We start from the raw sequence: 26,631 nt of genomic DNA, 5'->3' as shown, positions 1-26,631 counted from the left end.
TTAATTGATCAAATTGTGTCTTTATGGGTCATTCAAAAATACATCACAGTGTTGTTGTTTTTTAAATGCCTATATAAACATAAACAAAAGCAAACAACTCAACTATTCAAATATGATTTTAATTCACAACAATGTTTCAAAGTGGACAAAAATATATATACTTGTGCATGTTTTCAAATACAAATACAGTGATCAAAAATGTAAACATCTGTTTAAATCAAACACAAACATGGTTATATATACTATTGTATGAGACATATATCACTTTTGGTCAAATAATATCTTATGCAAATCAAATCCACACATAAAGATAACTCAAAGCTTTGTTCAGAGAGCTCAAACAATTAATATCCTATATAAAACAATACATTTAGTTTTGAAAAAGTGTGTTCCAAGCCCCTGAAACAGTCCATCACATTTCCTCACATTGTAGTTACAGTAAGCCTTTAGACAAATCATTAGCGTCTCTTATTCCTTCCTGAGAGATGGTTCTTGGAATGAACATATTCATAAAGGAATGTTTTAAAGGACAATGAATACACAGACAATTTACTCAAACCTGTCTGTGATTTAAGCAGCCAGCTCTTCAGTTTTCATGACTTAGTCATAACCTGACATAAAATCCTATGACTTCTTATAATGTAATGTTCAAGTAAAGAATTACTGGGTTGTTTTGCCAACCCATGATGACATAGGAGGGAGGTGTCACATGACCACCAATGGATCTTTGACCACTCTGAATAAAGATGACCGTAAGATAATGCCAGTCTAATCTTCTTAACAGTGAGCTCTCTCTGCCTCTACAACCACAACCAACCACACACACTAAAGACTCCCCTCTGGCGGACACAAGGGAAGTCTCATCAGATTGTACACGCATTAGTCAATTAAAGCCACACCCATTTCAACACTCAAAAAAACTGCTGGTGTCCAACAAGGTTCCCTGTGAGACGTTCTGGAAACTTCATTCCAACGGAACCGTTCCTAAGCTAAGATAGAGGTGAAAGTGAATGATTTGGTGAAAGTGAAATGTAAAAGTATACATTCTGAGTAAAAACATTCTGAGTGAATAGTACTCTGTATAAGCATAGCATAAAATAGGAAATGTATGTAAACTGAGCATTAATCACAACCCACAACAACCTATATTTCAAATACAACACTTCATTTCTATCAAAATAGCCCTAATTTTCAATTACAGATACATAAATTGGTACTGACATCACAATTCAGTATGAATAACCATCAAATAAGTAAATCTACGAAAACTTGTCAAAGACGATGGTGTGAGTGACATACTCTAAAAAGCGTATTTGGTGATGTAGCACATTAGGGCATTTCTTTACCACGTTACATTGCAATTTCAGCCTGTCTACTACAATACTTGAGGCAGTGAGTGTTTGTGATTGTAAAATATAAGACAACCCTAAATTGGAGGGTGAAGCTACCAAGATGGCGCCTCGTACGAACCATCCTGATCTCGCGTGCTTACGTTCTGTATCTGTGTAGCGAAAAGAATGTGAGCTCGCGAGATCAGGATGGATCATTTCGAGGCTAGCCAAGATATAAAGAACAGGAAATACAGGTGTGAGCGCAATAACTATGTCATACAATGTCTAACAGTATCTTTCTTCAACTTTACAACAGTTTCCATTGTGCTGTTGATAAGAGCTTTACATTTAAATGAAAATATTAACAATACAAGCCTCTGGAATGCATTCTAGATTTAGATTGAAATTTGCAACAAAATACAATAAAGCTAATGCAGGATATTACCCCGCTAACAGTTTCTTTCTCTGCAGCTCTATGCCGCATCCCCTTGGCTATGGCTTTTAGTAGCTCAAAAATACTGTAATATCTAAAACAATAATTGTTTGGTCCTTACATCTAACTCAGGGGTCTTCAACCTTTTCTTGCATAGGGACCCCCGCCCAGGCAAACCGGCGACCCAGGGACCCCCATCATATGCTAGCTTTTTCCCCCCTGCATGTCTTGTCTTATCATCAGGTGAATGGCAAGGAGAATTAATCCACATTTTTAAATTAATCGATTTGGTAGATCGTTTTTCATAGCCTATTAGCTAGAAAGGTAACTCCAAACATTTATTTTTGCCACGTGTTGGCTAAAATGAATGTCCAAGACAAGAAAGCTTACCAGCGGGTGCTTTGTCAAAGCCTACAGTGTGTCAGATACTCCAGTGAGTGTAATTAGCTCCAATTAGTGTAATTTGCTCAATATTAGGAGTTGAGAAATAAATGTGACATCATTAAAAAGAAATATTATCCTATTTTCTACTGTAGCTTTTTATGTTTATTATTGTGGACCCCCTGCAGTACTCCCAGTTGAATACCCCTGATCTAACTTTCTGATTTTATGCAGCTGCCTTTGTGATAGAGCCTGACATAAGCAACACAGAATGTCAAAAATGCCACCAAACTAAAGCGATGTGTAAAAACCATCATCTTGCTTGAAATTTATAATAATACAGTACAAATCATACTCTGTAGTAAGCAGCATAAAAATGCACAAACCAGTCCAATTTCTCGAAGCATAACTACATATCTTTCTATATTCTACTATGATTGTTTCATCTCTTGTGGAAGAAAGAAAAAAAGTGGCATATGGGCAACTAACAAATCAACCATACCTTATGATTAGGGCCCTGAGTTCTTCCTAGTCAGGTTATGTGGACAGGAAAACCTCAGGGCCCTAATTGGTGTCTAAACCAATCCAGTCATTTTGTTCTGTTAACCAATCCTCAATAAGCAAACATGGTGTTAAAAATTGAATGGTCGACGGTGGCGGTGGAATACCCATGATCCTTCTGCTCTACCTCAACCGGGCAGAGAAGCAGCGCATGTACTCGGTCATCCAACGGTCATCCACCATGGCCAACTCCGACCGCCGTATCTTCTCCAGGTCGGCGGACTGTGCCCTCCTCCGGTCCAGATTCGAACAGCGTTTATCCGACTCCCGTCTGGTCTGGACGCATGCGTCGGATGTGCGACTCTGCGGAGAGAGAGAGGTCCCTGGGAGATTAGGGCAATGAGATAGGATAGGTGCTTCCGAAATACATACCACTCTTCTATTATTGATAGTTTCTGTGGGGGGAGTGTTGGATGATGAGCTACGCTTCTCTGGTATCCTTTCCATGAAGATCAAAATGGCCTCCTATCTATTTTCCCTGAAATAACTTATTTCCAGAATAGATGTTTGACGCACAGTAATACTGCATTACATAAGCTACACAGCTTTCATCCAGTATTCCTATAATGTTAGCCTTTTTGATCATTATACCCTCGCCTGAGAAACCAAATGCAAGTCTGGTACTGAAATAACATCAAATGGAATGAATATCAAAGCATTTTCCCAACCTCACATATGCCCACACACACACACTCTTACCTCATTTGTAGACCTCCTAGCAGACGACGCGTGTCTCTCTGCCCAGTCGAGCCGGGAGGATGGTCGTCTGTTCTCCTTCTCTGTGGTGATGGTCGGGGGCTGGCTCTTTGCTCTGGAGGGCTTCCTGATGGGTGCAGACTTGATGTCGTCACAGGAACAGTCCCTTTGACAGGGTTCTGAGCGAGGGACACGACGGCGGTGACGACGCTTAGGCTCAGTCTTCACCGGCTCCTCGTCTGATGACGTCTTGTCTGCTGGTCCCTCATCTGGTGGAGTTTCAGCTGCTGGACCATTTTGTACTACTGACCCGCTAACTGTCCCCTCGTCTGGTTCGTTTAGGCCCCCGTTCTCTATTACAGACTCTTTGAATGAGCAGAAAGTGATGTAGTTTTATTGTACACTATACCAAACATTAGGAACACATTCTTAATATTGAGTTGAACCCCCTTTTTTCCCTCAGAACAGCCTCAATTCATCGGGGCATGGACTCTACAAGGTGTCAAAAGCGTTCCACTGGTGGACAATTCTTGATACACATGGGAAACTGTTGAGCGTGAAAAACCCAGCAGCATTGCAGTTCTTGACACATATAGTCCTCTGTGCTCAGCTCTGGCACCCTACTACAATATCTCCCCCATTCAAACATAAAAATATTATAATGTCTGCACGCATTACTTCTGAATGGTCTCAAGACATATCAAAGCCTTCTTTAACCTGCTCTCCTCAAAGGCCTTCAACATTTTGTCTTGCCCATTCACCCTCTGAGTGGATTTAACAAGTGACACCAATAAGGGATCATAGATTTCACCTGGATTCACCTGGTCAGTCTATATCATGGAAAGAACAGGGGTTCTAAATGTTCAGTACACTCAGTGTAGAGACCTAACAAGTTAAGACCTTTTTTCTTTATGTTTGTAGCTCAAAAGCATAGTATACTGCAGGCCTTATTACAATAGGATCAACACACAGGTGTATAAAAGTATTTGCAATAGTAGAAGATAGATACCTGTGGGTGGTAGTGCATCCAAGAGGGTAAACTCCTTGGCCTCCAATTCTGGTTCCCCATTCACAGAAGAAGGCTTCGGTTCCGGGCTCTCCCTTGATTCTGACTTCACTGATGGTGTCTGAGGTTTGACGTCTAAAGGCGCGACTTTATTCCTCATCTTGGGGGTCGACCACCCACTGGCGCTGGAGTCTGACCCGGTCGAGGTATCCCACCCCTCCCAGAACCACAGAGGTTTGTGAGCGTGCTCCATCACCCGCCTAGACAACCTGTACTTCACTGAGTCCTCGTAGCACTTGGAAAACGTCTCCCATTTCGGCTCTTTGAATTTCTTCATGTACTCTGTACGGATTTTCTTAGTCACCATGATTCCTGTTATTGCTTTGGTCCAATTTTGATCAGCTCACAAACTATGGAGGAGAGGAGAAAAGATAAGTGTTATTACATACATACCCCTACAATGTAACAGTAACTAGGCCTATGTTTCTATATTTGGTGTGGAATGTGTCATTGTAGGCTACTGGTGACAGTCCCGCCACACATCTAAAGCCTGTAGGAATCCAGAGCACCTGGGCCTTCTAGAATTACCTGTTGGCGTTTCCCTCCCTCGAATAAAGTAACCCATGCCATCTGATGGCTATCTATAGGCTGCGCCCCATAACGCCCACCTGACGCTAGAAATATACACATAGTCTATGCAGTAATAGCATCGTTATTACAATGTTGTTTAGGCCTAGAATACTATAACAGAATAGATGGTGATAATTTATTTAAGTAATTTAATATTCTTATTTAGTGTAGGCCCTATGTAGCCTAGTTATGTAGTTTATTAAGAGCATTCCCATGCATAAACCAGCCACGGCCTAAATTGTTTCCCTTTGCCTTTTCTGCAACATAAACTACATAAGCCACGACAAAAATCAGTTTTGTGGTTTATCTGCTGTTTCTGTTGCATAAATATGACCGAGCCTGCTTTATGATTGAGGCGTGAAGCTACTGTTTTTGAAGGCTTCTCGACAATATCCGAGACTGTTTGCAGACGCCAATACGGGCGTCTTTATCAAAACACTTTGCACGGGTCTATCGCTACTGAAATGTTATTGTTAGCCCACATACCAAACGTAATTTATTAAATGTAAATACTTCCAGGCAATATGGTGACGAAAACATGCACTGCTGGTGGCGTCGACGTTTGCTTCTACCTGCGCACTGTAGTGGTTGTAAACACGACCAGAACAGGTTATTACCGGCGCTTATAAGCTTACCCCTCACCCGGACTTCATTATGGAGAATTACAGAACATCATAATTTTCACTTAAAGTATTCCTGCATTATAATTGCCTGTTGTTGCGCATATCTCTACCTTGAATCTTCGTCAGAATATAGCCCTCTCAACCTTGGCATTAGAGAGGATGTTTCTCCATGAAAAGCTATAGCAAGTGCAGTGCGCATGCCCGGAACAGCATGGTACTGGCGCGCGTCTCTTCTTCGGATGCATTTTATTCTAAAGGCGTGTATTTCTTCAACAGGTGTGTAATCCTTTTATTTTATTTATTTATTTGAAACAAGTATACATGGAAATACAAATGTAATGTGTTTTTTTCCTCCAGCCTCAAAGGTAATAATATATTAGCCTGCTCATGTGATTTAAAGTCAATATCCATATTGGTATCGCAGTCGAATTGCCTAATTTGGTGACAAAGAAGATAACTGCTCTGCTGTGAACAAGGATTTGCTGTGACTACCTCCTTGATGAAAGAATGCTGTCATTGTTTAGTCTGAATCTAACACATAATATAAAATTATTCACTCTCATTTCAATAAAATGTAGGCTAATGTTTGTTAAATAAATAGTTAGAGAGAACAATTCGTATTTTAGGCACATTGATAATATTATAATATTATTATAAAATAGAGTTAATATCACAAAGGAGGTCTGCTCAATGATTTATAGTCTTATATCCATGACATTGTTTGTTTCTTCAGGGACGTTAAGAACAGTTTATTTAAACACTTGTAGGCCTACTTGAGCTCATTGTTTGTCCTTCCAGTTCCAGGCAGTCATATTGGCCCTTGTTCTTCAAAACATTGAAAGGCATCCAAATTTAAAGTGTCTCATAATGTGTAGGCTATTTATGATGCTGTGTGCCAAAAAGGGAGTTCATCTTTGCCCTAATGGGTTTTTAACAGTTGCGCATCATAAAACTCACACCATATAGGCACTTTTTAAGGCCTATTTTAAGTGTTGATTGTGTTGTAATGCACCTCAAAAGAACAAAAGAACAGAAACACTTTTGAAAATAGATGTTTTTTTATTTCCTATGTGGATCTCTTGATGGTTAGTAGTTTATATGTTTTGCCTCGAGTACAGATGGCACGTACTTCTGAGCCAATATCGGGTAACCAGAGAAAACAACGTTGTGGTCACCCTCTGTCCCTCTTGCTTGTCCCCGAAACAGACTGTGCTCACCAAAAAATACCAAATGATGGACTATATCAATAAATAACATTTATGTACATTTTACATTCACATGTTGGTATTTTTTCCTCACACGTCGTGATGTTGACGTCATTCTCTCCGTTTTGCTGAGCTTTCGCTGTTACAATGTAACAGTTGTATAAAGTTGTCCCTTGATCGCAAGGCGGTGTGCCGTTGTTGCTTGGATCTTGAGCGAGATGTTGACAATGCATTTAGAAGCACTTGCGGTGAACAATGCTGGGGCCTGCCTCGTCGTACTCCTGCTTGGTGATCCACATTGCCTGGAAAGTGGACAGGGAAGCCAGGATGGAGCCACCGATCCAGACGGAGTATTTACGCTCAGGTGGGGCAATGATCTATGCCAAGTGAGAAAAGCACGATTAGATACTGGGTACCATAGGTAACACAGGTAACACATTGACAATGACACAATTATGCAGACCTATGGCATCTCTTATAACTATTTTAGTGTGCGTAAAAGTATAGTTTATTTGTAATTACCTTGATCTTCATGGTGCTGGGGGCCAGGGCAGTGATCTCCTTCTGCATACGGTCAGCAATACCAGGGTACATCGTGGTACCACCGGAAAGCACATTGTTGGCGTACAGGTCCTTACGGATGTCAATGTCGCACTTCATGATGCTGTTGTAGGCAGTCTCATGAATACCAGCGGACTCCATACCTGTGCAGGTGTACAAATATCAATATTATTATTTAACCACTCTTTAGGCCGAAGATTTTATGTTGGATTATATTATAGGCCTATAACGGCAAATACGCACCAATGAAGGAAGGCTGGAAGAGGGTCTCTGGGCAACGGAAACGCTCGTTACCGATGGTGATGACCTGACCGTCGGGAAGCTCGTAGCTCTTCTCCAGGGAGGAGGAGGAGGCTGCGGTGGCCATTTCGTTCTCGAAGTCCAGGGCGACATAGCACAGCTTCTCCTTAATGTCACGCACGATCTCACGCTCGGCTGAAATGAGACATTTCCGTTAATGCGTATAAGTATATCCCCGTGCGTCTTGCGCTTTTGTGCGTACAACGTTCTAATACTTGAAAATGATCAAACAAGCATTTCTGTGTAAAAACAAAAAAGTTCATGCTCACCGGTTGTGACGAAAGAGTAGCCACGCTCGGTCAGGATCTTCATGAGGTAGTCAGTCAAATCGCGACCAGCCAGATCCAGACGCATGATGGCGTGGGGGAGAGCGTAACCCTCATAGATGGGGACGTTGTGGGTCACACCATCACCGGAGTCCAGCACAATACCTAAACACAGAAAACACCACCATTCAGTAAAGCAGACAACCCAACCATCAACAACTTGAAATACAAATAACAGGTTGTGTGCGTAAAAGGCGCGCGTAGGGCAAGTTCTTACCGGTGGTACGACCAGAAGCGTACAGAGACAGGACAGCCTGGATGGCCACATACATGGCGGGAACGTTGAAGGTCTCGAACATGATCTGTGTCATCTTCTCTCTGTTGGCCTTGGGGTTCAGGGGGGCCTCAGTGAGCAGGGTGGGGTGCTCCTCGGGGGCAACGCGCAGCTCGTTGTAGAAGGTGTGGTGCCAGATCTTCTCCATGTCGTCCCAGTTAGTGATGATACCGTGCTCGATGGGATACTTCAGGGTCAGGATACCCCTCTTGCTCTGAGCTTCATCTCCTACGTAGGAGTCCTTCTGACCCATACCCACCATCACACCCTGAAAGAGACAGAACAAGCCCATTGAGACACCCGCGAAGACATGGCGACACGCCTAACAACTGCACATTATAATCTAACGGTACACTACACCTTGGACACTAAAACGGCACGTCACACCTGACACATTACACGTTAGCACTAGTAAACTATACCTAAATGCATTTTTGAACTTGAATTCGTACATATTTGCCAATATGCTTTTTACGCATATGTTTGTACTTTGGATATCCTAGTAGGCTATATCATGAAACAAGGTATGGCGCCTTCATTCACATAACTATCCATACCAAGGAGTGGTGCTTTTACGTACCTGGTGACGAGGGCGACCGACAATGGAGGGGAAGACAGCCCTGGGGGCGTCGTCGCCGGCGAAGCCAGCCTTGACCAGGCCGGAGCCATTGTCGCACACAAGAGCGGTAGTCTCGTCGTCGTCACACATCTTGGTGGGTTCTGAGACAAGGTGCAAAAGGAACACACGTTTATCATACAGTATACTGTAAGTAGCCTACTTACTACAAGATCTCTCACTGACATTCTATTCGTGAAAACGACATTCTGTGCGTAAAAACGATACTTTCGGATGTATTGCTGATGCATCATGTATGCCCATTTTCCCACAGAATTAATAACATTACACTGAGAGTTGACCGAGAATCCCATCAGACATATTAGGTTGCCTACATCAGTGGTTCCCAAAGTGGGGTCCACAATTTATGTTCTTAACACTCAGGTGTCAAACTCATTCCACGGAGGGCCGAGTGTCTGCGGGTTTTCACTCCTCCCTTGTCCTTGATTGATGAATTAAGGTCACTAATTAGTAAAGAACTCACTTCACCTGTTTGTCTAGGGCTGAATTGAAAGGAAAAAACTAAAACGTGCAGACACTAGGCCCTCCATGGAATGAGTTTGACACCCCTGTTAGATGCACTACATGAGCCTGGGAGACTCAAAGGGGTATTGGTATCCACAGTACTCCATCAATGATAAAACATTTCAACTCAATTATTATTGTATTGCCCCAAAATCTTGTTTGCAACATAAATGCAATATTTAAGCTTTATACTGCAGAATTCGTTCTCTGCCCCATGGCCATGCACTGCAGAAGTCATAGTAAAACTGCTTGTATGGTATTTATTTATCGCACTCTAAAGTAGGAATTGGGGACGCAAAAAAGTTGGAGAAACCCTGGCCTACTTGACGCCTCAAATAAACAGGTTAGAGCTATAGATATAATTATAAACCGGGGAGTTTGGCTCCTGGATGACACAGGTATGACAAAAAAAAATTAGTTGGTAACGAGTTTATAATAGCAATAAGGCACCTCGGGGGTTTGTGGTATATAGCCAATATACTACAGCTAAGGACTGTGTCCAGGCAATCCACGTTGCATTGTGCAGAAGAACATCCCTTAGCCGTGGTATATTGGCCATATACCACACCCCCTCAGGCCTTATTGCTTAAATATGACACGGTGGTCTGACACTGTAGTCTGCGTCATTTTACCAAAGTGAGCATGATAACGTTAGGCTACACATGACACATTGACCACAAACATTTTAAAAATCGTTCCCTGGAATCATTTTGCATTACATATACGTTTTCTATTAATACGGATTTCAGGTAACGCACTATAAACCTGTCGATAATCTGGTTAAATAGATCGACTATCAACACACATATTGGGTAACCTATCATATAGGGTAGCCTATAAGCATGTGATGCAGTCGTTCCAGGAACTTTTGATTCAATACAAAGTTCTCTCGCTCTCACCTCCTGACATAACAGGTTTCCCAATATCCAGTAGGCCTATTCAATATTTTATCTTACATTATTTTAATAAATAAAATGAACTACCAAAATGTAATTTGAAATAATTGTATCTCAAAGACCAATTATCATTTATAAATTAAATCAACAATGTTTAACATGCATGCATTAGCCTACATTATGCAGGTAGACTTATGTATTAAATCAAATTCAATCAAATCTCTTCTATTATCATAATAATAATTTGACAGCCAGGTGAAATCTGTTTAGTTTACGAAAGTAGGCTAGAAGTTAAACTGAGCCGGAGGTTGGCTGCCAAGTTTCACTGCCTGTCACAATACTGTGTTGATTATCTTTGATTTGTTTAATTCGTTATCCAGAGTCCATGATGTAATGTCCCAGAGAGAGAGAAAAATCCACTCCTCGTATTGACCTCAATGCTGTTCCCTCGTGCAGCAGTGCGGTCTAATATTCCACGGACCCGTTCTCTTACCTGGTTTTCTTTTAGAAGAAGCTCAGTTGCAGAACTTTACCACTGCTGGTTCCAGCTAAGGACTGACAGCAACCACCGTCAACCTTATATACCCGACGCCATCCACCTTTTTTCGTCTCCTGACAACCATTAGGAATGCCCATCTATTCCACAGGAATTCTCCCGACCCCTCCATCCATATTTGGTTCTTGGGACGGGTGCGCACCGGACACTCCCGTAGACGAGCGCTAAAGAGCTCAGGGTCGCACTTCGTAATGCGCAGGACGGTCCATATATGGAGAGGTAGTCCCGAATCCAAACTGTAGCGCTCGGCCCGTGTATGGAGAGCCGAGAGGTGTAATCCGTCGGACTCCTGCATGGCATTTTGAACACAGGCGCGCTTCGACGCAGGACTACACACATTTTTATTCCTCGTTCTATGACAGCATGCAGTGCCAAATCATTCAATAATACAAGGATATTGATTGTGGCTTTATTAATTTTTTTCATCTCTCTTTGCAAATGACTTGCTTTCCGAGCGCATCTCGTCAAGGTAGCCAATATTCTATTAATGTTATTTTATTGGTTTATGTTGATTACTTTACAGCTAGAGCAGGTGCTATTTTATAAAGGTTGTTTAATGGAACACTACAAGTTAAACAGTGCATATCTCAGTGTGTTTTACCCGGTTCTTTGTCAGATGCATGTTATTTTAATTGATAAGAACATTTTAAGTATAGCATCTTTTGGGGGGGAATTGTCTCTCAAAAATGTGTTTAAGTGTAACTGTTAGTCTACAGTAATATTTTTCTACAAAAAGTTTGAAACTTTCTGCCATTAAGAACTCTCTCAAACTTTTCACAAGGGTCATGATTTAACACTGACTTTATTCTGCAGCATCAACAACAGCAAGTAGAGAGGGGGGGAGTTGTGTCAAGTTTGAGATGGGGGTGTTTCTTGTGTGGTCACTTGTAACTTCCGCATTGACTACAGTGGCCATGGTCTAGTTTCTCTGAACAGGGGGTGGGTGAAAGCAGATAAGACCCTAGCCATGCAGTCGAACAGCTGCAGCCAGCCACCAAGGCATGGATAATTCCTTTTTTGTAGCCCCAGTGTTTTAAAAAAGCGTCTATAAACTCTGATATGGTTGTCCAACTCATCACTGCCAAGGTATCCAACTAATTGTGCTTGTGGAAAGTTATTTTAGTAAAACAAAAAATGCTTAAAATTGCATTAAAAAAATTGCATCCAACTTCCATTGGTCCCTATAATTTATTTGAGCTTTGATAGGCATGTTATTGTAATTCATGGGATATCCTACTTCATATACCAATATTAACATTCTTACATTTGTCATTTAGCAGACGCTCTTATCCAGAGCGACTTACAGTAGTGCGTGCATACATTTTGGTACTGGTCTCCTGTGGGAATCAAACCCACAACCCTGGCGTTGCAAGCGCCTTGCTCTACCAACTATGCCACATGGGAGCAATACTCAGGCTCATAAATGTAATATCCATACCAACTATACACAACCCCCACCATCCATGAAGGCATTCTACAAGCCAAACAGGAAGTCCTGTGATAAAATATTCAGTAGAAGCCTGGCTACCAAACCTAGAGCTCTCACACAAACAAACTGTCAAAGATCAGTGAAAGTTTCTACCAAGTAGTTAGTCAGCATCCATATGACAACTACTCAAGATAGTCAATCAAGAATATTGACAAGGTTTGAAAAAGTATGCTTAGAAAGCCCATCAAAAGCAATTGGCACACTTTCTCTGAGGGAGTTCTTTCAATCCCCCCATATAGGGCAACTGAACTTTCAATTCCCCCCCCCCCCATAAAGGCGGTGGCAGTCATTTATTGTGTATGTCCCTAATTTAACCTCCATTTTCTATTTTTAGGACAAGACACAGAGGCCATCTGCTTCTGCCATCAGTGAAAGTGGATCAGTTGCAGACTCCTCTAAGGGTTGGAGAGAGAGACACTTGAGGAGTCAGGCCCCGCTATTTAAACAAGAACTCAATACAGTTGGCAATGTAGGCTACACCACCCAATGGCTTGCTGCAGAAATCCAATAGCCTATTATGGCATGTTACTCAATGAGTGTGGCTTGTTGTTGAGTTGGATGTTGTGTTAATTCTGAGCGGTTAGTATAGGTATATTTTCCATGAGGTGTGTGCTGTTTCATCCATTTGGTCCTAGCCTAACAGCTCCAGTTGAATCCATGACACTTACTCTCCTGACTTTTACTCAAGCAATTATCACAGGAGATATAGCTGTATTGGAGATGTTGCCTTTTTCCAGGTTATTGAGGTAAGAAAATAAAACAATATATTTTGTTTTTCAAAAACTTAAAGCAGTCTTTTGTGAAAGCCAAAATCAAAAGAATAGAACATTTACGGAAATATGAAATTTATTTAGAAGACGCAACACATTATCTTTTTGTCAAACAAACAGTAAAAATTGAAAGTAAGGAACAAACCAAGTGCAACCTGGGAGATGTAGTTGTGAAAGGGGTCAGGGGTCATCAGATTTGTGCTTGCAGGTAATGTTCATAGTTGGCCCGCAGGACAAACTCAAAAGTGGGCTTTGATTTCAAAGCCTCCATCTCGTCCACCTGAAGAAGGTCTTTGACATCAGGAAGGTAGGTCTGTAGAGGAACGCCTGGAAAACAAAAAGAGAACACATTCTGAATAGGTTGGAATGGTCTTAAAGAGGTAAATAAACAGAGCAGTGACACTCAATACCTTTTTCAATATTCTGTAATTAATACAAAAATATTATAACAATTCAGCAATCTCCAAAATATCTCAAGTAACTTTTGAAATGTGTTGTTTACGAAGAAATTAACTGATGAGAATACAGTGAACTCCTTTGGTCAGACGCCGAGACAAAATGGCTACTGCAGTGCTAACCTTCTTGTATGAGCTTGAGGAGGATCTTGACAAAGATGCTGTCCTTGGCTGCCTCCAGAGGGTCATCATTCCCATCAGCAGACGACCAGCTGTGAGCAACACAGCGGAAACGAAGCTCAATGCAAACTTACCGTAATAACAATAATGCTTATTAATTAATTGCATTTACTATATAAAGCGCATTGACAACGTAAACAAATAACAAAAATGTAAGATGTGTCAAACAGTGTATTTACACCTATCACATCCTTTCAAATTTGGAATTAAGAAATGAGCAAGAAAGGGAGTAAGAGAGAGATATTAGAACGATTAGGACCACTGAGCAGTACTTACTCATCTTTCTTGAGGGCCTTGCAGAAGATCTCACACTTGAGTCCCGCAATGTCCACCGCGTCCTCCTGCAACAAGAATATGGCCCATATCAGTGAACTCTGATCCCCAACAGACCTGATTAAATCAACCCTGAGCTACTGATTCATGCTAGCGGCAGGAGGACTACCTCGTCTATGTACTCCAGCAGATCAAGAGCCTTCTTGAAGTCATACTCATTGGCTCGTCGGTTGTCATCACAAATATACAGCTGGTGAGAAAAGAGAAGAATGAGGTCAGTCCATTTTGGGGTTCAGTTGGTGACAGGGAGGATAGATGTATGCGTTTTATTGTCATTGTGTGTCTGTGTGGTGGCAGGTATGTGGATTTACAGTGGGGAAAAAAAGTATTTAGTCAGCCACCAATTGTGCAAGTTCTCCCACTTAAAAAGATGAGAGAGGCCTGTAATTTTCATCATAGGTACACGTCAACTATGACAGACAAATTGAGAAAAAAAATCCAGAAAATCACATTGTAGGATTTTTAATGAATTTATTTGCAAATTATGGTGGAAGATAAGTATTTGGTCACCTACAAACAAGCAAGATTTCTGGCTCTCACAGACCTGTAACTTCTTCTTTAAGAGGCTCCTCTGTCCTCCACTTGTTACCTGTATTAATGGCACCTGTTTGAACTTGTTATCAGTATAAAAGACACCTGTCCACAACCTCAAACAGTCACACTCCAAACTCCACTATGGCCAAGACCAAAGAGCTGTCAAAGGACACCAGAAACAAAATTGTAGACCTGCACCAGGCTGGGAAGACTGAATCTGCAATAGGTAAGCAGCTTGGTTTGAAGAAATCAACTGTGGGAGCAATTGTTAGGAAATGGAAGACATACAAGACCACTGATAATCTCCCTCGATCTGGGGCTCCACGCAAGATCTCACCCCGTGGGGTCAAAATGATCACAAGAACAGTGAGCAAAAATCCCAGAACCACACGGGGGACCTAGTGAATGACCTGCAGAGAGCTGGGACCAAAGTAACAAAGCCTACCATCAGTAACACACTACGCCGCCAGGGACTCAAATCCTGCAGTGCCAGACGTGTCCCCCTGCTTAAGCCAGTACATGTCCAGGCCTGTCTGAAGTTTGCTAGAGTGCATTTGGATGATCCAGAAGAGGATTGGGAGAATGTCATATGGTCAGATGAAACCAAAATAGAACTTTTTGGTAAAAACTCAACTCGTCGTGTTTGGAGGACAAAGAATGCTGAGTTGCATCCAAAGAACACCATACCTACTGTGAAGCATGGGGGTGGAAACATCATGCTTTGGGGCTGTTTTTCTGCAAAGGGACCAGGACGACTGATCCGTGTAAAGGAAAGAATGAATGGGGCCATGTATCGTGAGATTTTGAGTGAAAACCTCCTTCCATCAGCAAGGGCATTGAAGATGAAACGTGGCTGGGTCTTTCAGCATGACAATGATCCCAAACACACCGTCCGGGCAACGAAGGAGTGGCCTAGTAAGGAGTGGCCTAGTAAGAAGCATTTCAAGGTCCTGGAGTGGCCTAGCCAGTATCCAGATCTCAACCCCATAGAAAATCTTTGGAGGGAGTTGAAAGTCCGTGTTGCCCAGCGACAGCCCCAAAACATCACTGCTCTAGAGGAGATCTGCATGGAGGAATGGGCCAAAATACCAGCAACAGTGTGTGAAAACCTTGTGAAGACTTACAGAAAACGTTTGACCTGTGTCATTGCCAACAAAGGGTATATAACAAAGTATTGAAAAACTTTTGTTATTGACCAAATACTTATTTTCCACCATAATTTGCAAATAAATTCATAAAAAATCCTACAATGTGATTTTCTGGATAATTTTTTTCTCATTTTGTCTGTCATAGTTGACGTGTACCTATGATGAAAATTACAGGCCTCTCATCTTTTTAAGTGGGAGAACTTGCACAATTGGTGGCTGACTAAATACTTTTTTCCCCCACTGTATGTAGAGAGTTACTGGTTGTGCGACTGTGCGTGTGTGGTCTACTTAAGCAATAAGGCATGAGGGGGTGTGGTATTTGGCCAATATACCACAGCTAATGGCTGTTCTTAGGCACGGTGCAACACTCCGCCTTGTCAGAAAATCAGCATTCAGGGCTCGAACCACCCAGTTTATAATGGTGCATTGATAAGGTTGTCTGTGTTGGGTTATGGTGGTAATGTGAGTGTAAGGGAGGTGTGTGTAGTCCACTGATGTGTGTTCTCACATGAATAAGGTTGTGAGCGCTGAGCAGGGGCATGGTGTCTGGGCTCTGCTGTTTCTCCTCCAGCAGCTGTTTGGGCAGAGTCTCCTGGTGCAGCAGGAACCGCTCCTGCTCTACCATGTCTGTAGGATGACAAAGAAAACACTGGTGATATCCCTGCAGAACTCGACAATTGGACACCCTACAGCGGACACCCTACAGCGGACACCCTACAGCGGACACCCTACAGCGGACACCCTGCATCAAACAATGTCTGTTGTCTTAGGGCTAAATAATAAAACAGTTTAAAATATACCAATTTAAAATACATGTTCATAACTCCCATTGACAATAATGTATGATTTAAGTGAGTCAGAATTTAGCAGCAGTATCTCAAGTAGCCCCTTACCATCTACTCGTTTCTTCAACACAGCCTCAGGCATGTCTGATGCCAGGGCAGTCAGTTTACTGAGAGCCAACAGGGTCTTCTTCTTCACAAAGTAACGTGTCTCCATGTTGGCCTGGTCATACAGGGTTTTGTGGGCCTGGAGAGTAGAAAGAGAGACGGTCAAATAAATATCACAAATGCAACACCGTTTATATTAACATCAGAAACGACACTATGTAGCTGCCAAACAATGTATTCTCATACGAAGCGGCATGTTCACAAGTTAGCTACTAAGGTCAACTGATGTGTGTGCGTGAGTGAGAGTGTGTGACTGTGTGTTCCACCTACGCTGCTGAAATCATGGACGTGGATGTGGTGCAGCCAGCTGAGGTGTTCATGGGACTGCAGGAAGCTGGCCAGCTGCTGGTGCTGGGCGACGGGCTGGGAGAGCAGCTTGCCCCGCTTCCCCTTCTCCATGTACCAGCGGAACAGGAAGTCCGCAAAGTTCTACAGGAAGTGACATGGAAATTAAACGACACGCAGCATCTATGGAATTCTAGTCTTAGCTTGAGAAATAACAAAAATGTTATCCCATAATGGGTATCAATGTATGATTTACATGCGCAGTCTGAGTAACATTTACAGTCTGAGTAACGGCATGTAGCCTAGCGGTTAAGAGCGTTGGGCCAATAACCGAAAGATTGCTGGTTCGAATCCCTGAGCCGACTAGGTGAAAATCTGTCGATGTGCCCTTGAGCAAGGCACTTAACCCTAATTGCTCCTGTAAGTCGCTCTGAATAAGAGCATCTGCTAAATGAATGAAATGTAACATGCACATATCCCTCGTTAGTGCCAGATTTGATAAAACACCAGTGATAAAATTGGGCCGTGTTCAGTATGGCACACAGTAGCAACACATTTTGCAACAACAACAAAAATCTGTTTTTATTGGACCTGTTCAAGTAGTACCTCCCCATTTCAAAAGTTTTCCACCTAATGAACACCACCCTGGTTTTAGTCTAACCTGGTCGGCAAACTTGGCCATGTAGTGCTGCAGTCTGTTCTGGTTGTCAGTCAACTCACACATCTGGACCAGGATGTCAAAGTCACAGTACTTCTCTGCCAGCGCCGCCACCCACTGGTACTGACCCAGCTCCACTGGAGCACAAGGAAAAGTTAGTAACATCCTTAATATTATTTAAGTGTACATAATACCTTTATAATGGATGCAATTAGCAGTCAGACTTACAATTTATGAAAAATATCAGCTACATTTAGCTACAAAATGTGTAATCCCACTGAAAGGAATCAGACTTGATGTCTGATAATAATTATTCATAATCCAAAATGGCTTCACCCGGGAACCAAATATTCAAGCCAAAATGGCTGCCCTGTATTTTGCGTTCAATCTCCACTCACACAGTGGTGCGAGCAGCTCAGAGCGGCGTTGCGTGTACTCCATCTCCAGGGTGTTGTAGCGGTCCTGCTGGCCCGGCCGGCCCGGTCTCAGTGAGGTCAGCTGGGCCACGTAGCCTCCCAGGAGCACGTCCAGCAGCGCCGCCAGCTGCTCGTTCAGGCCGTTGCGCAGCTCCGAGTCGGCGTGAGGGTACACGTCGCGCAGGATCACCTCGTGCTGGCGGGCGATGACGGTGCGCACCCCGCCCAGACCGCTAGAGGCTGTGGAGAGAGAGAGAGAGGTTTGGAGATTAAGGGCACATCTCAATTGTCTTATGTTTGGGAGGCTCTTCTCAATTCTTCTCCATCGCAGTGATAGGCATCTAGCATATCACTTTCACCTATCCTGTCTATTCAGATCAGTTGACATTAATAAAAGGAGACAAGACGTTACAAGAAGTTGCTTTAGATTATTATGAGTGTGTGTGTTGAACAGGGAACATACCGGTCCATGGGATGTATTCTGGTTCAGCAGGGGCGCTCTCTGAGGCTCTGTACAGTGAGGCCTTGGTGTCTCTGTACTGACCAGCAGCCTGCAGCATTTCCTGGAATACAACACACAAACATACACATATTACTGACTGTGCCATCACAAGAAATATAACCTCACACGCAACATGACATACACTACCGGTCAAAAGTTTTAGAACACTTACTCATATTTTTACTATTTTCTACATTGTAGAATAATAGTGAATACATCAAAACTATGAAATAACACATATGGAATCATGTAGTAACCAAAAAAGTGTTTAACAAATCAAAATATATGTTATGTTTGAGATTCTTCAAATAGCCACCCTTCTCTCAAACAGCTTCATGAGGTAGTCACCTGGAATGCATTTCAATTAACAGGTGTGCCTTATATAAAGTTAATTTGTGGAATTTCTTTCCTTCTTAATGCGTTTGATGCGGTTGAGCCAATCAGTTGTGTTGTGACAAGGTAGGGGGGTATACAGAAGATAGCCCTATTTGGTAAAAGACCAAGTCCATATTATGGCAAGAACAGCTCAAATAAGCAAAGAGAAATGACAGTCCATCATTACTTTAAGACATGAAGGTCAGTCAATATGGAACATTTCAAGTGCAGTCGCAAAAACCATCAAGCGCTATGATGAAACTGGCTCTCATGAGGACCGCCACAGGAACGGAAGACAAGATAAGTTCATTAGAGTTACCAGCCTCAGAAATTGCAGCCCAAATAAATGCTTCACAGAGTTCAAGTAACAGACACATCTCAACATCAACTGTTCAGAGGAGACTGTGTGAATCAGGCCTTCATGGTCGAATTGCTGCAAAGAAACCACTGCTAAAGGACACCAATAAGAAGAAGAGACTTGCTTGGGCCAAGAAACACGAGCAATGGACATTCGACCGGTGGAAATGTGTCCTTTGTTCTGGAGTCCAAATTTGAGATTTTTCGTTCCAACCGCTGTGTCTTTGTGAGACACGGTGTGGGTGAACGGATGATCTCCGCATGTGTATTTCCCACCGTAAAGCATGGAGGAGGAGGTGTTATGGTGTGGGGGTGCTTTGCTGGTGACACTGTCTGTGATTTATTTAGAATTCATGGCACACTTAACCAGCATGGCTACCACAGCATTCTGCAGCGATACACCATCCCATCTGGTTTGGTCTTAGTGGGATTATCATTTGTTTTTCAACAGGAAAATGACCCAACACACCTCCAGGCTGTGTAAGGGCTATTTTACCAAGAAGGAGAGTGATGGAGTGCTGCATCAGATGACCTGGCCTCCACAGTCCCCCGACCTCAACCAAATTGAGATGGTTTGGGATGAGTCGGACTGCAGAGTAAAGGAAAAGCAGCCAACAAGTGCTCAGCATATGTGGGAACTCCTTCAAGACTGTTGGAAAAGCATTCCAGGTGAAGCTGGTTGAGAAAATGCCAAAAGTGTGCAAAACTGTCATCAAGGCAAAAGGTGGCTATTTGAAGAATCTCAAATATAAAATATATTTTGATTTGTTTAACACTTTTTTGGTTACTACATGATTCCATGTGTTATTTCATAATTTTGATGTCTTTTTAAGAAAAACCCTTGAATGAGTAGGTGTCCAAACTTTTGACTGGTACTGTATATATTTATATATAGCACACCATATGATCAAAAGGCAACCATACACATGCATGGGAGAATACGTGACTAACAATATGGATGTGGATACAGAGAGCCTGCACGGATTGTGTTGTGTACCTTGATGATGGTGTTGACACTGAGCACCACTTCAGCCCACTTCACTGAATCCACAGGGTTCTCCTTCAGAGTCCTCTCCTCCTCTTCTAGTAGACACTCAAAGACTGAGGAGATCTGAGACACCTACACAAACATTCACACAGACCTTAATAACCTCACCTGAGGCATAAGACAGAAGCTTCCCACAATTCCAAAGCTAATGTTTTGGCATTGACAAAATTATTTGATGATTTGAATTGGAATCTCAAATCATCTAAATTGCATGTGAATAGTGTGAAGACCCCAACTCTGCTGGGGATATTATCTCTGTCATTGTCACCAGACCCCAACTCTGCTGGGGATATTATCTCGGTCATTGTCACCTCTCTGAAGAAGACGTCTGCAGCCGTGAGGCTAGTGGACACGGTTGCGTCGCTCTTCCTCAAGGCAGTGAGGATGGCGCGATTGACCAGCTCGCTGTTTTTGGTGTGGTGGTTCTTCAGTGTCATGGCCGCCTGTAGCTTCTCGGCGTGCTCGCACAGCAACAGGCGCGTCGCCATGGGAGATGAGCGCACTGCGGTCTGGCCCAGCCGGTCCAGGAGACCCACCTGGGGGAGGGGAGATGGAGTGGGGGAGGGAGCAAGTGGACGAGAGTAAGAAACAGGGGTGGGGAGTAATGAGGTAAGGTTGTTGAACTCAGTCATGACATATCGATCTGTATTCATGAATTTGTGAGGAGCCCTGTAGTAAAGCCCAATCCCACGGTGACCCATAGGATTAGAATTAATCCGGATTAAGCGGAATATAAATATATTTCTATGCAGGTGGCCCACAGGATTAGAATTATTCTGGATTATTCGAGAATGAAATATATTTCTATGCAGGTGGCCCACCTGTAGCAGGAAGTCCATGAAGCAGCCGTGGGCCTTCATCTTGTCCTCTAGCTGGTGGAGGATGATGAGGGAGGTCAGGGGGAAGCCAGAATTCTCTGGCAACGACAACACAGACAAAAGGTCACTTCTATGTGGAACAATATATTCAATCATTTTGATAGAAAATAACTACAGGTTTCCATGTCTTCGCCTGTCTACATTTCTCTCCCTCTTTCTCTGTTCTCTTCTCCTTCCCCTCCCTCCCTCCCTCCCTCCCTCCCACCGTCAGGGACAGACTCGGCCCAGCGGGGGTCTGAGGCTGGGTAGTCGTCCACCAGGTCCAGGTTGATCCGGGTCACCACCAGGTCCAGATCCCCGCCCACCTCCCCGTCTCCGTCCCCCTCCGGGGGGAACAGCTCGTCTGTCATGGTCTGGGCCCCCACCAGATCATTCCTGACAAACAGAACAGTCATGTTTTACTCACAACATTATAAGGTAAACTCAATAGTATCAATGTTTATTGCTTCGATCATTTAACCAGGTAATTCCTGAAAAAGCATCAAATCATTTCACATAATTGCTTAGTGGTACTCATTTCAACTGTACACACCCCATTCACTCTCTGTCTACATGTACACTCTTTCAAACACTCACTACCAAACGCTCACTCTCTCTTTCTGTAAACAACTCTCACAGAGCCCTGCATCCTCATTTGGCAGTAACAGCTGCTCTAGATTACCAACAACAGGGCAGATGCAATCACAGAGAGCAAGTAATTAAACAGACCTAAATCCACATCGTCCTCAACACAGGGACATCTTTTCAGGGGAGGAACAAACAAATTCCATTGTTTCACAAAGGAGTTCTGTGTCACTGTCAATAAAAGTCAAACTTCAGCAATTGGGGCCAACGTCACACAATCTTTCTGCAGACTTACCGGCAGAACTGCAGGAATGCTGCTTTTAGGAGTTTGGTTTTATCCTCTTGCGCTACAGGCTCCATCCTAGTCGGAGTCTCCATAGCAGTTGCCTTGAAACCAATGTGTGAATTCAGAAATAATGTAGACGTCATAAAACAATGTGTACTCACCAATTCTGTAAAAATAATAACAACATTGCTCGTTCACCAATTTCATGTAATCTCATTATACACACAAGTCAGATGACCCAGTTCCATATTAGAGACCTAGCACTGCTTCATTTTAAATTCAAATCTGCCTCTACTCCCTACCTCAGGGCCGGCCCCAGCCAGGGAGGAGTAGAGGGAGTCCTCCATGGTCTCAGGCAGCATGGAGGCACTCTCCCTGGCCACCACGGCCACCAGACCACTGTTCTGGGAGAAGAACACTGGCAGGTTGGCACAGCAGCCCCCACCACGCAGATGGTCACCTGGAGAGATGAAGGAGGGCGGTGAGAATAGAAACATGGGAGGCGAGTCAAGTCAAATCTTACAGAGATACATTGTTTATCATACATGAAATACAAATTGACCATTCATGAAAATGGATAATGATCTACAAAGACAAGGTTGATGATATTATTATGATAACTATGAATTACTGACAGCTGTTGTTGTAGCCATCTACACCATTCAGTCATCAATACCATTCATTTTAAAACATTGGGTGCATGTCAACAGTCTCTAAATTCTTCCTCTTCTTTTTTTATTAAGAAAAGGAGACGAGGAAAGGGGCCAACTTTAAACTATTGAGAGGCAACCAATGTCCTCTAACCTTGAGTCCATTATCTATGTCTCTCACCAGGTGTGTTGAAGGGGATCTTCTCCTCAGGTAGACCTCCTCTGCCTGTACCGGTGGAGCAGGCAAACACCAGCTCCTCGTTGTACAGGAAGGCAGCAGGGCTGGAGGCCCGTGGTAACACCAGCCTCATGGCCTGGAGGGCATCCTCACTCTGAGGGGAATAACATTATAGTAACCATTAGACAAATGTAAACTGTAGGAAGACCAATATGGTTGATATTTTCATGACTGGAAAATAGCATTCCTTTTTGTGGAGCAGGAAATGTAGAAATGCATGAAGCCTTGAGCGTATTCAGAGCAAGTCTACTTAGGGAACCTATTGCCACTTACAAACTCATTTAAAAATGCCCCAAACATTTCATGAACCATAATACACCATTTCAGTTGAAGCCCAACAGTGACCAGGGTTGAGTGAAGACTGACCTGGAAGGGGGGATTGTACTTGGTGACCTCCACAGAGAGCTCCTCAGAGATGTTGTTGCCGTTGTCCAGCAGGGTGACCAGGCAGAAGTAGGCCAGGCAGGGGGAATCTGAAGGGTGCCAGGTTGCTGCCAACACTACCAGGCCATCCCTGGGACACACAATTATAGTCAAACGTGTGTCCAATCACACAAGGTCACAGTCACCAGCTGACTATTACATCAAATCATGCACTGGGATAAATAAACATCCAGAAACCTAGATGACAGTTCGACTTACTGGCTGAGCTGCATGTCCATGTAGGTAACGTTTACTCCCTCCTTGATTTCCTCATAGTTGCTCTCTGACCCCTGATTGATGGCGAGAGAAAAAAAAGAGGACATGCCTTCAGGACAAATCATCAAATCTACAGGTAACTGCCAAAATAAAGGAAACACCAACTTAAGTATCTTAATAGGGTGATGGGCCACCACGAGCCTCCAGAACAGCGTCAATGCACCTTGGCATAGATTCTACAAGTGTCTGGAACTCTATTGGAGGGATGCGACACCATTCTTCCACAAGAAATTCCATAATTTGGTGTTTTGTTGACGGTGGTGGAAAACGCTGTCTCAGGCGCCGTTCCAGAATCTCCCATAAGTGTTCAGTTGGGTTGAGATCTGGTGACTGAGACACACACACACCCTTTAAACCCCCTATGCTCCTTTGAGACCCCTGTTTCAAAGTCACTGAGAGATCTTCTTCTAGCCATGGTAGCCAAAATGGCTAAGCATGATGGTACGTTCATTCCTTGATTAACTCAGGAAGCACATGCTTTGGATCCCTTCATTTACTCAAGTTTCCTTTATTTTGGCAGTTACCCGTACAACCATACAGTAGTTGTGGTCCTTCAAGGGGACAGTTCACCTCAAAGTAACGCACCATGATTTAACGCAACCCGACATAAAGTAACGCAACACAACATTAATGTAAAGTGTTGTTCTGCTTACCCAGATGGCGTCGGCGACACTCTCCCTCAGAGCGCGGCTGGAGTCCCAGCTGAGGACCTGGTGCTCTGTGACCTCATCCACCTCCCATTTACTGAGACCACAAGAGGTCAGAGTATACAGGCAGCCTGTCTCTCCCACCCACAGAACACTGTGGAGCTATACAGGGAGGAGAGGGTATGCGAGTTGTTATCATCATATTACCCACTAATGACTTTATTTTGGGGATTCATAGGACTACACTAGAAGAAACGTGCATTGTTGTTGGTGAGCGGGGCAAGCATGCCAAAGAGGCTGGAGACGCGGCGTCCGATGCCGGAAAGCACCCCCTGACCCTGCTGTAGCGCCCTCTGCAGCAGCTTTCCGGAAGGGTCTGCCCTGAGACGCAACAACTGGCCCCTATAGGAGGACACGATGAAACTACCCCCCTGAGGGAAGAGAGGGATGGTGGGGTGAGGGAGGAGAGGAAGGAGGGATGAAATCAACAGCATATAATATTTAATCAGCTAAATATGATCAAAATGTATCTGTATGCAACAATTTTACACACAATCTGTTGGTAATTCTCAATCAACTAATAATGAGAACCTGCTCTAAACATCCTTTATCTGTGATTAAGGAGCAGCGCTGTATTCAAAACTAGAACAATGCATCCACAACGTAACAACTTACCCTGACAGCCACAACAAAGTTGCAGAGGTTTTCGCCCATGTCGACCACAGTCTCAGTGTAACTCCCCTCGTGGGCCAAACTGGGCCAGAACCGGGCTGTTCCCTCCGGAGCCACCGCCATGACAGAGATAGACTGTGCATTCAAAACAAAGACCCACAACAGTAAACAACCATGACTGATAGTGAATTGATTGGAATTTCGGTTAATTTGTTCCTGATTATTAGCCTGGGTGCCAGCTTACTCAGTCAGGAACGCCTTGTCAAGACAACAACAAGTAGGCTAAAGCAGAAAGAGACTGGCACTCAGGCTAGCTGCTCAACAGCTAACAGTTAAGTCATTAGGCAGACAGGTGGGAACTCTTCACACATTTGGAGGTTGAATAGTTTAGTAATAGAGTAATTGATTACCTGAACAGTGGCAGTCTCCAGAGGGCTGGGAGATGATATGGAGATGAGATCAGCACAGTAGGCAAACTCACTAGTGGGCAGCTGGAGGCCCTTACATACTGACAACTAGGAGACACAACAGAGAAGGTTCACTCATTGGCACTCCATGTTTGTTATTATAGGACACACTGTATCAATGCGTTGCATATCTCATCATTATCAACCAGGGTTGGGTATCCAGTGTTGAAACGGAGTGACACAAAGAGGTAGGGTTCTACCTGGACTTGCCCAATAACGAACACTCATATTGTGTTCCATTTCAAAGCGTTTTGCTACGGTGTGACCTACTGAACTGTACCTTTGCAACAGCAGTCTGACAGATCTTCCAGATGATCAGTCTCTCTCCACACACCATCCAGGCCCAGCCACTCTCATCCACCTTCACAGAGATCTGGTCATCGGCTGAGGGACACAAAACACAGAACCCGTGGGAGAAGAGAGCATCAGCCAGACTGCATTGATCGGGATGACCTCTACAGCATGTATGACTCGCAGAGAGATAATAACAGGAAAGAGTCAATGACCCACCATCAGCCATTGTCAAAGCCTCCATGACTTTGACAGGTAGAGAAGAGCCAAACGTCTGGACATCGAAGTGGAGTGCTTCTGAAGTTGAGTAACTCTGCACACGCGTGGGAGTTGATCTGGAAATGAGAGGGCGAGCAGTTGTTTAAAAACACTCCACTAGTGACTGTGCCTCAAGATACATTGTTGGCAATGGCATGATGGAGCATGGACACTCACCGCGCTGCTAACGACGTCCTACGTGGGGAAAAGAGAAGCCCTGTAGGTGTACCGGCGAGACTCTTTCTACCGGTGACCCTTGAGGACTGCCTTCGGCCTGAACTAGGGGTGGGACGAGGGCTAAACATCGTAGCTATGCCCCAAAATGCTCAATATTCAATAAACTCCAGACAGCTCTACTTATTTTACGCGCACAATATGAAACTTCAGGCGCATGAAATATACGTCATGAAATAAAAAATCTGATTTGCAGTACATAGTTGGTCCACTAGATTGTGCCATTGAATACATATTTTGAACACGACTTTTATACGAATAACATTGTCATTTATGAATAATCCCTTCAATTAAAATCAGCATTACATTATTACTGATTGTGGATTG

General features: G+C 43.4%; 3 protein-coding genes across 4 annotated transcripts; all 3 read right to left on the bottom strand.

Moving 5' to 3' along the window:
* Positions 1 to 129: 129 nt before the first annotated feature.
* On the bottom strand, positions 130 to 5,837 carry LOC121561293 (centriole, cilia and spindle-associated protein). 2 transcript variants are annotated; one of them, XM_041873885.2, is made up of 5 exons: positions 5,772 to 5,821; positions 5,556 to 5,617; positions 4,412 to 4,818; positions 3,406 to 3,767; positions 130 to 3,009 (listed from the first exon to the last, which is right to left on the bottom strand). In XM_041873885.2, the coding sequence occupies exons 3-5, from the start codon at positions 4,773 to 4,775 to the stop codon at positions 2,830 to 2,832; spliced, it is 906 nt and encodes a 301-aa protein (XP_041729819.2). In that variant the 5' UTR covers positions 4,776 to 4,818; positions 5,556 to 5,617; positions 5,772 to 5,821; the 3' UTR covers positions 130 to 2,829. The 2 variants fall into 2 exon arrangements, with proteins under 2 accessions (XP_041729819.2, XP_041729820.2); XM_041873886.2 differs by lacking the exon at positions 5,556 to 5,617 and having other exon boundaries at positions 5,772 to 5,837.
* Positions 5,838 to 6,700: 863 nt separating this feature from the next.
* Positions 6,701 to 10,951, bottom strand: LOC121561304 (actin, alpha skeletal muscle 2). Its single transcript, XM_041873896.2, has 7 exons — positions 10,858 to 10,951; positions 8,908 to 9,047; positions 8,271 to 8,595; positions 7,997 to 8,158; positions 7,671 to 7,862; positions 7,389 to 7,570; positions 6,701 to 7,243 (listed from the first exon to the last, which is right to left on the bottom strand). Exons 2-7 carry the CDS (start codon positions 9,034 to 9,036, stop codon positions 7,100 to 7,102), a joined length of 1,134 nt encoding a protein of 377 aa, XP_041729830.1. The 5' UTR covers positions 9,037 to 9,047; positions 10,858 to 10,951; the 3' UTR covers positions 6,701 to 7,099.
* Positions 10,952 to 13,237: 2,286 nt separating this feature from the next.
* Positions 13,238 to 26,462, bottom strand: LOC121561302 (nuclear pore complex protein Nup133). The gene is made up of 26 exons (XM_041873894.2): positions 26,248 to 26,462; positions 26,032 to 26,147; positions 25,802 to 25,905; positions 25,465 to 25,569; positions 25,058 to 25,189; positions 24,643 to 24,813; positions 24,389 to 24,544; positions 23,679 to 23,749; positions 23,403 to 23,550; positions 22,980 to 23,130; positions 22,451 to 22,608; positions 22,158 to 22,249; positions 21,504 to 21,673; positions 21,242 to 21,336; positions 20,732 to 20,956; positions 20,370 to 20,492; positions 18,602 to 18,701; positions 18,121 to 18,378; positions 17,726 to 17,859; positions 17,050 to 17,208; positions 16,723 to 16,858; positions 16,338 to 16,456; positions 14,257 to 14,337; positions 14,091 to 14,155; positions 13,758 to 13,846; positions 13,238 to 13,506 (listed from the first exon to the last, which is right to left on the bottom strand). The coding sequence occupies exons 1-26, from the start codon at positions 26,373 to 26,375 to the stop codon at positions 13,370 to 13,372; spliced, it is 3,423 nt and encodes a 1,140-aa protein (XP_041729828.2). The 5' UTR covers positions 26,376 to 26,462; the 3' UTR covers positions 13,238 to 13,369.
* Between the last annotated feature and the right edge of the window lie 169 nt (positions 26,463 to 26,631).

The sequence above is a fragment of the Coregonus clupeaformis genome, unplaced genomic scaffold (genome assembly GCF_020615455.1).
Source record: "Coregonus clupeaformis isolate EN_2021a unplaced genomic scaffold, ASM2061545v1 scaf1195, whole genome shotgun sequence".
NCBI lineage: Eukaryota > Metazoa > Chordata > Actinopteri > Salmoniformes > Salmonidae > Coregonus > Coregonus clupeaformis.
This window is presented reverse-complemented; position numbering and strand designations above follow the sequence as displayed.